The sequence below is a fragment of the Armigeres subalbatus genome, chromosome 1 (assembly GCF_024139115.2).
Source record: "Armigeres subalbatus isolate Guangzhou_Male chromosome 1, GZ_Asu_2, whole genome shotgun sequence".
Taxonomy (NCBI): domain Eukaryota; kingdom Metazoa; phylum Arthropoda; class Insecta; order Diptera; family Culicidae; genus Armigeres; species Armigeres subalbatus.
In genome coordinates, this window is record NC_085139.1 from 137441899 (window position 1) to 137451903 (window position 10005).

General features: G+C 41.6%; 1 protein-coding gene across 1 annotated transcript; it reads right to left on the minus strand.

The window, feature by feature from the left end:
* Positions 1-5334: 5334 nt before the first annotated feature.
* Positions 5335-8532, minus strand: LOC134206583 (uncharacterized). The gene has a single exon (XM_062682308.1). The coding sequence runs from the start codon at positions 8530-8532 to the stop codon at positions 5335-5337; it is 3198 nt and encodes a 1065-aa protein (XP_062538292.1).
* Between the last annotated feature and the right edge of the window lie 1473 nt (positions 8533-10005).

Consider the following 10005-nt stretch of genomic DNA (forward strand, 5'->3'; position numbering starts at 1 on the left):
GATTTAGAATTCTGATAGTTTACCTGCAGTGAGCGATCTGATAAATAATTTTGGATCAGTTTAATAATGTACAGAGGAAAATTAAAATTCATCAATTTTACAATCAAACCTTCATGCCAAACACTGTCAAATGCTTTCTCTATATCAAGATGAGCAACTCCAGTCGAATATCCTTCAGATTTGTTGAGCCGAATTAAGTTCGTAACTCTTAATAACTGATGAGTGGTTGAATGCCCATGGCGAAAACCAAATTGCTCATCAGCAAAAATAGAATTGTCATTAATATGAACCATCATTCTATTTAAAATAATCTTTTCAAACAGTTTGCTTATTGAAGAAAGCAAACTGATTGAGCGATAACTAGAAGCCTCAGCTGGATTTTGTCCGGCTTCAAAATTGGAACAACTTTGGCGTTTTTCCATTTATCTGGGAAGTATGCCAATTGAAAACATTTGTTAAATAAATAAACCATACAGGATAAAGAGCACTCACGGGGGTTTTTGATAAGTATGTAGAAAATACCATCATCACCCGGGGCTTTCATATTTTTAAATTTTCTAGTAATAGATCTCACTTCATCCAAATTAGTTCCCAACGAAGGGTCAAAAACATTATCTTGATCGAGAATGTCTTCGAAGCTTCGTGTAACCTGATCCTCAATTGGACTAGTGAGACCTAGACTAAAATTTTGGGCACTCTCAAAATGCTGAGGAAGTTTTTGAGCCTTTTAGCCATTTGAATAAAATTTTATTTCCCTCTTTAAGCGTTGGAATTGGCTTTTGAGGTTTTTTAAAGAATTTTCATTAATTTTCAAAAGGGTTTCGAACTAGGATCCAACTTCGAGACATTATTCTCAAAGTTGGTATTTCTCAGAATAGCGAAACGTTTTTTAATTGCATTTTGCAAATCTGGCAAAATAACTTTCAACGCGGTATCGCGCGTTCTTTGGTATTGCCTTCGCCTCACATTTTAAGATGGATCAAAAACTGAAGATCGCCGCCAATAATAATGGAGTTGAATTTAATTTCACATTTAGGAATTGCAATGCCTCTGGCTTCGACAATTAAATTTGTCAAAGATACGAGCGCATTGTCAATATCACTTTTGGTATCCAAAGGAATATTAACATCAAAATTCCTATCGATGTATGTTTTATATAAATCCCAATCAGCTCTATGATAATTAAAAGTAGAGCTGATTGGATTATAAATGGCTTCTTGTGAGATTTCAAATGTCACAGGAAGGTGATCAGAGTCAAAGTCAGCATGAGTTACCACTTGGCCACACAGCTGACTTGAATCCGTTAAAACTAAATCAATTGTAGAAGGATTTCGACTGGAAGAAAAACAAGTAGGGCCATTGGGATATTGAATAGTATAATATCCCGCAGAACAATCTTCAAATAAAATTTTGCCGCTGGAATTGCTTTGAGCATTATTCCATGAACGGTGTTTGGCATTGAAGTCACCAATTACGAAGAATTTTGATTTGTTGCGAGTCAGAATTTGAAGATCAGCTTTCAACAAATTCTTTTGCTGCCCATTGCATTGAAAAGGCAAATAGGCTGCAATGAAGGAAAATTGACCAAAATTTGTTTCAACAGAAACTCCCAAGGTTTCAAAAACTTTGGTTTCAAACGAAGAAAATAATTTATGTTTGATACGTCTATTAATGACGATGGCGACCCCACCACAGGCGCTGTCAAGACGATCATTTCTGTAGATAAAATAATTTGGATCTCTTTTAATGGAGAGTCCTGGTTTTAAATACGTTTCAGTTATAATGGCAATATGCACATTATGAACTGAAAGGAAGTTGATTAATTCATCTTCCTTACCCTTTAGAGAGCGGGCATTCCAATTTAGAACTTTCACACAATTATTTAGATCCATAAAAACGGAGTCCGATAACAATTTTTTGTGTGTACTTTATACCAACCTGAACAGCTTCTGGTATGGTATTTGCTTTGAACATTGCATCAATCATGTGATGCAATTGTTCAGTTAAAAAATCAAAATCGGAAGCAGTCATGCTACCTGAATCGGCAACATGACCATTATTTTCCGTTGGGACATGGGTAGGGTTCAGGCAGGTATTTTCGTCTTTTCGTCATAGTCTCGAAAACCAATAAAAGAGAAACTTTTTTGACAAACTCATCCGTATTAAATCGTAAGCTCAGGAGATACGTTCTGCTATAGTGGAGTTCTAGCTAAAGGACGTTCCTTTCGATGGTTTTAGCCCCTATGACGATGGACGGAAATACCTGCCGTGTCCCTATAAACCTCATTTTGAGAAGAGAAATTTTGTCTATCAGCAGCGATGTTTGCATACGTAGGTACATTCGAAAAATTGGAATTTACTGAAGTGCTTGCTACCCGTTGACGAGCGGCAAAATTTGTTTGTGAATTGTGGTGGGTATGAATTGCTCGACCGGTAACTGGTTTCGAAATTTGAGGGTTTGAAAAATTTCTACCCGTCGAATCTGGGATCCGATTGGAATTTCCCGTCATCAATTTTGCACGGGAATTCAAAACTTTTTTGCGTGAAGGGCATTCCCAGAAATTGGATTTATGATTGCCCCACAATTTGCACATTTAAATTTATTGGAATCTTCTCTCACAGGACATGCGTCCTTGGCGTGAGAGGTTCCACCACAAATCATGCATTTAGCATCCATGTGACAATGTTTGGTTCCATGGCCCCACTTTTGGCACTTACGGCACTGGGTGGGGTTTTGGAAATTTCCCCCAGACCTGCGAAAAGGTTCCCATGTAACACGGACATGAGACATAATACAGGCCTTTTCCAAACTTTTCATATTATTTAGTTCACTTTTGTTGAAATGAACTAAATAAAATTCTCTCTGGGAAGTACCAGAGTGGGATTTCTTTTTCATCTTAATAACTTGGACTGGTGAAAATCCAAGTAATTGAGAAATTTCAATTTTAATCTCATCCAGTGATTTATCATCACTGGGGAGACCTTTCAAGACGACTTTGAACAATCGCTCAGTTTTGTCGTCGTATGTGAAGAATTTATGGCGCTTCTCAGTTAAATAGTGAAGAAGACGTTTGCGATCGTCAAAGGATCCCGGCAAAAACCGGCAGTCACCCTTCCTAGCAATCTGAAATGAAACCTTGATCCCCTGAAGGTTACTCAAAATCTCATTCCTAAAGCCAGAAAACTCGGCAACAGATACCACAATTGGCGGAATCCTTTGCTTTTTCGCATGAATCGAATCACCTGGGCTAGAGGTATATTCGATTTGCTCAATTTCATCATTAATCAAATCGAACTGATTGCTCAGTTCGATTGGAGAAGAATTATTTCCGATATTAGAGTTAGAAGGAATATCTGAATTCTCTAGCTTCCTTCTATTTTTTCCGCGCTTTGGCAGGACGGCCTTGAAACCTTGTTTCTTTGAAGGAAGTGGAGAATTCAGAGACTCCCCCTTCCTCTTGTTTTTATTAATGCTCATGGCTGAGCGTGGAGACGTGACCTTCTAAGAGGTTTTTTCCCAGAACGGTGTCCCTGCAGGATTACCACCGCTTACCGGAATTTTACTTCCGCAAACGGGTCCAACGTAAAACGAAGGCACGGGTCCTTGCAAAGATCGTAACGGGATCAGTGGGTACAAATAGCGCTAAGAAGCACCGTTGAAATTAAAATAGCTTCGGGTAGTATTAAAAACTTCCTTCCGCAAAGAGAGAAAGAACCGCACAGCACGAAAGCACGATGCGGTCTCCCACATGAGGGCACTGTTTACATGTTTCTCTCCTGTTTAAATACGAAAGACTTCTCAAGAGGACAATGTTTACCATTTTTTACAGTTTTTACCCGTGCACTCCTGTATAAAGTCTTAAATACTTTTGTTATGGTAAAAACTCATTGCAATCAGGATAACTGAAGATATCCGCATGTTTTTATTCGCTTCACGGTTTTTATGTTTCTACAAGGATCCAGTTTGTGGATCCTTGTAGAAACATAAAAACCGTGAAGCGAATAAAAACATGCGGATATCTTCAGTTATCCTGATTGCAATGAGTTTTTACCATAACAAAAGTATTTAAGATTAAGTTAAGCAATATTATCTTATTTGAATACCACTTACCAAAGACTGTGGATACCGGTCGAGACCGATCAATAAATTTACAGATACAGTTTTTTGCACCTTAAATCTCTACTAGCAGGTGAGTTTCAACAGTTTTTTTGCAAGTCAACAAAAGATTGGGCATTTCCGGTAGGGTTTCCATTCCTATACATTAATTTTTCATAGTACAATATTATCCCGATTTTGTCACCCCCTGGTGAATTTTGGGATGATAAAATAGGAAATGTATGTTTCTTGTCGAGAAGGCTTACAAAATTCTTGACAGGTATACTAAGAAATGATTCATAATAAACCACAGGCGGTGAAAGTTATTTCCTGAAAATCGTTGTTTGCAGTATTATTTACAAAAATAAAAAAACGACTAAAATTTTCATGTTTTCTTTTGGGGTGACGAAATCGGGTCGAAAACGTGATAAAATCGGGTCGATGCTGTATTGCTTTATTATTCAGCGAAATCTCCACCGAAAAATCTGTCGGTTACTCAAAAATTTATGGTGCAGATAGTTGAATTGGAATGTAATTGTTGCAAACTTTTTCGTAGTTCGGTTTTCCGCAACTCGACTGGAAATATTATTTATTTAAACGAATTGATCAGATTGACAATTTATAATCTACTTACAAATTAGTTTTCTCACTAACAACAATTCCAATAAGAATTCCGGCGTTGGTATATAAGGTTAAGCAAACTGTTGAAACTGTTGAATAATGATTTTGATTAGGCCACGATTAATGAACCGAATTTCACTACAAATACTGAACCGTACTTACGTATACGTACTAATTAGATAGTAATCTAGTACTTTAGTTTTATTTAGGCTACGCCTGTTGAGTTTAGAGCTATAACTTTAGAAATAATTAGTTTTAATTACAAGTATTTTTATCATTGTTTTTAAGTTGCATGTATATAGTTCTAGGTTCAGATAATCCAGTATAACACACCTCAATCTTCCAATAGTATAATATAAATTCACTAATTAACGATATTCAGTACAATTTCTAGAAAATATATGGATATAATTCACTATTTCTGTAGCTTTTCGTACGCTTTCACATTGCATATAAATATATATATATATTGCTGATGTCATCCTTCACAATCGGTCAAAGACGTGTCACCGTTGGCAATCGAAGCAGCGCGTCGAAATACTTCAGCGCCGACTTGTTGACGACTCGATCCAAAGGGCCTATTGCGGATAATTCGCAACACCCCGGCCCGTAATGCCTTACCCTTGATTGGCCTTACTCTGCTCCAGGATATCCAGCAAGGCTACTTTGATCGCCGGTCTTTGAAACACCCCCGATGATGTTTGGACATCCACCTTCCGCACTTGACCATCCCGCGACGGGTAGATTTCAACAACTCGCCCTCTCAACCATCCATTGCGAACCGTCTCGTCTACGATGACAACAGGGTCGTCCACTTGGAGCGGACGTACATCATTGAACCACTTTGTTCGACGAGCTATTGTTGGAAGGTAGCCTTGAATCCATCGTTTCCAAAACTGGTTCAACAGTTGCTGCATCAGCTTCCAATTCACCCTCAGCAATACTTTTTCACTAATGCGGATCCTTGACGAGTTGTTGGCACCATTTGAACTCATGAGCAGAAAGTTGTTTGGAGTCACCGCTTCTTCTGTTGAGTCTGCTATGGGCACAAATGTAAGAGGATGAGAGTTGACGATCAATTCGGCTTCTGCAAGAAATGTCATCAACTCTTCGTCGTCTAAACGTTGATTGTGATGCAACGCCTTGAAAGCGTCCTTGATTGAGCGCACTTTTCGCTCCCATACGCCTCCCATATGCGGAGCGGAGGGTGGATTGAAAATCCACTCGGTTTCGGCGTTTGAAAACGTGGACGCTAATTCCTTGTTGATAGCCTTTATTTCATCTGCTAACTCCCGAGCGGCTCCTCGAAAATTGGTCCCGTTATCACTGTATATTTGCTGCGGCAATCCTCTACGTGAAACGAAACGGCGAATTGCCATTTTACACGATGCGGCTGACATTGTGTGCACTACCTCCACGTGGACAGCTCGTACAGTAAGGCACGTGAATAGTGCCACCCATCTCTTCTCATTAGTGCGACGTCGTTTAACGATCAATGGTCCAAAATAATCCAATCCCGTGAAAGTAAACGGGCGAACGTATGGCGTCACTCTTGGATGTGGTAGCACAGCCATCTTTGGTTCAGCTGGCCTCGCTCGATAGACCTTACACCACATACACATTTTTACCACAGTTTTAACGGCGAATCGGATTTTGGGTATATAGTATCGTTGGCGTAGCTCATTGATGACAGTATCGACGTTTGCATGACCGAATTTCTGATGGTATTTGTGTATAAGGAGATTGGTAACGTGACTTCCTCTGGGAATTATTACCGGATTTTGAAAGTCGAACGAATAGTAGACATTATTTATGTTAATGCGACTACGCATTCGCAAAAGTCCTGCGTCGTCTAAGAATGGGGACATTTTCCTGAGGGAACTTGTATATCCCAACGACTTTTGCTTATCAATCGGAAGCTCTGCGTTTTTGCGAATAATGGTGATTTCAGCGGGATAGGTTTGACCTTGTACTACGCGCCACACACTTGCCTCAGCTGCCGCATAGTCTTTTTGGTCCAGAATTGTTACGCTACTGTTTGTCTTTACTCTGTGTAGTGTTTGGCAACGATGAACGAAGTGATACAAGTAGCTTAGATTTTTTACAAGGTCCTCCCAACGTGAAAACTTTGAGAAATCGATTGCCGGATCAAAAACTGAGACGTGATGATGAATGGCTTTAACCTCTTGCAATGGCTCCGCAAGTTTGATCGGCAGACGAGGCCACTCATTCTCTGGTCGAAGTAGAAACGGCGGCCCAGTAAACCATGAATTTTCTGGATTGAAACATGGCCCATTGCCCCATTTCGTCCCCTTGTCAGCAAGGTTCAGGTTAGAAGGAACGTAGTGCCATTCTTCAATTCTTGTCTCCGACTGAATTTCTGCTATTCGAAATGCCACAAATTGTCGGTACTTCCTTGGGTCAGCTCTCAACCAGGCTAACACAGTGGTTGAGTCGGTCCACATGTACCGTTTCTGGACTGGTATGGAGTGGTTTTCTTGGACACTCTTGAGCAGCCTCACTCCGATCACTCCGGCACTTAGTTCATTCCTCGGTATTGATTGAGGTTTCAGAGGTGTCACCTTTGTTTTGGCCGTTACTAGAGTACATCTTGGAACACCATTGTCGATAATCCGGAAATAAGCTACAGCACAGTAGGCCAACAAACTAGCATCTACGAAGACATGGAGCTCCAAGGAATCTAGACTGCGTGGGCTATAGTTCGGGAAGTAACACCTCGGCATTCGCACCTCCGCCAGATTTGGAATTAGTTTCACCCAACGCTGCCAGGCCCCATAATCTTCTTCCGCGATAGGATCGTCCCATTGAACTCTAGATCTCCACACGTCCTGGATTAATATTTTCCCATGCACTGTGTAGGTGGCTACGATCCCCAGTGGATCAAAATGGCTCATAACTACCCTCAGAACTTGCCTTTTGGTGGGAACGACATGGCCGGATAGCAAAGGCTTGAGATCTTCACGAAACTGTGTGGTGAATTTGAATAAATCGTTCCTGGGGTCCCAAGACATACCAAGGACACGTTCTGAAACAGTAGACTTCTCCACTGAAAAGCGTTTCGTTTTCTCATCGACGTCTACCCCGACCCGTCGAAGAATCTCCTCGGAGTTGGATTGCCAGTTCCTAATGTCGAACCCAGCTCTGCTAAAAATCCATCGAACCTCCTCTAATATACGCACTGTTTCTTCTATAGTATCACGGCTATCCAAGAAATCGTCAACGTAGGTGTTGTTGATAATCGCCGATGCCGCTTCTGGATAAACCTCCCCGTACTCCTTCGCATTGGTGTTCTTCACATGTTGCGCAAGGCATGGAGAGCATGACGCCCCGAAGATAACTACGTCCATAACATACACAGTTGGTTTTTGTTCCGGACTCAATCGAAACAGGAATCTTTGAGATTGTCGATCCCTTTGCTTTACCAAAATTTGGTGGAACATTTGACGCACATCTCCTACCGCTACGTACTGTCGTTGACGGAATCCACATAAGACCTTCAGCAGTGGAGTCAGCAGATCTGGTCCCGTAAGTAGCATAGAGTTAAGAGATACCTCTCCAACCCGTGCCGCTGCATCCCAAACAATACGTACTTTCCCTGGCTTGTGTGGGTTTTGCACGATGCCCAAGGGAAGATACCAGATCCGATGTGGTTCGCAATTTTGCAGCTCTCTTTCCGTAGCTTCGTGCGCATAACCGCGCTCTAGATATTCATCGATCTGCTCAATGACTTTTATTTTAAGAGCTGGATCCTTGGCCAGTTTCCTCTCCAGGCAAACAAGGCGACGTTCTGCCATTTGATAGCTATTAGGAAATGCGAACTTGTCGTTTTTCCATAACAGTCCGCATTCGAACCTTCCGGAATCGGTTCGTTTTGTAAACTGTTCCAACATCTGCCTAGCACGTTGGCAAGGGCAAGGGCAAAATAGGTCTCACTCCGATGGATTCCACAGCAAAATAATCATTAACTAGACTGTGGAGCGTTTCATCCGCCTTACAGTTGCACTTGTGAAACATCACGCGACCGGTAGGTTGCTTTGCTTTTACTCCTCCTCCGAAGATGGTCCACCCAAGTCGTGTCTTAGCTGCTATTGGTTCTCTGCTGCGTCTCTCTCGTTTGTCCAACGTTAACTTTAGTTGTGCATTATCCAGTCCTATAAGTATTCGAGGTACTGCATTGGAAAAGCTTCGTATGGGAAGTCCTTTCAAATGGGGAAATTGCTTGCAAAGTTCCTCGTAGTTTAAGCTTTGCTGTGGTAGGTCCAGATTAGGAACTGTTTGCACCTCCGAAATCATGTAACCTGGACCTCCGTTGACACTTGAAATACGCAACTCCACTTGGCGTGACGTCGGTTCGGTCCTCGTGACACTTCTCGTCCATTGAATGCACAGCGAACTAACATTCCCGCTCAATCCTAGCTCCTTTGCGATGTCTTCTTCCACCAACGTAAGGTTCGATCCATCGTCCAAGAAGGCAAAGGTGAAGACAGACTTTCCTTTACTGGAAAGAATCACTGGAAGCACTTTGAAAAGTACGCCGGTTTGGCGAGAACAATGCGTTGAGATGACCCCTGACGATCCAGCCTGGAATACAGTACCATTTGGTTTGGGATTCGGTGTATGCAGCAACTTATGATGAAATTCAGTGCAGCCGTCGATTCCACAAGATTTCTTTGACCTGCAGGGCCATTTACCATGGCTACCCATGCAATATTGACATATATTGAACTCGCCGACTAAACGCCTTTTCTGATGCATACTGAGAGCAGCGAATTTCTCACAGTTCCGAAGTTTGTGACTATTCTTGTTGCAAGCCGGGCAAGGTTTGAGGGTTATTTCGGTTTTGGTAGAGAGCTCCTTTTTAGTACTTGCAACGCTAGCACTTTTTCCTTCCACAGTGTGTGCGTTTATGTAACCACCTTTCTCCTTCTTGCTTCGCCGACCTTCGTCCTGATAACTATCGGTAGGTAGCGATACTTTGCACGCAGCCGATTTGATGGAGGTAACGTATTCGCTAAACGCCTTCAGTGATACCTGGGGAAGCTTCTGTGTGTGAAGTCCCCATTCTAGTCGAAGACTTGGTGGAAGCTTTCCTACTAACTCCGACAGTAACATGGGATTAGATAGATGGTCTTGCAAATCCGCCCCTTCGATGTAGGTAACCAAGTTCCTCACTTCTCTGCCGAAAGTTATAAGAGTGTCGAGTTTGTTAACATTGGGCGACGGAGCATGACGTATCTTTACTAGCAGACAGTGAACTAACTGTTCCG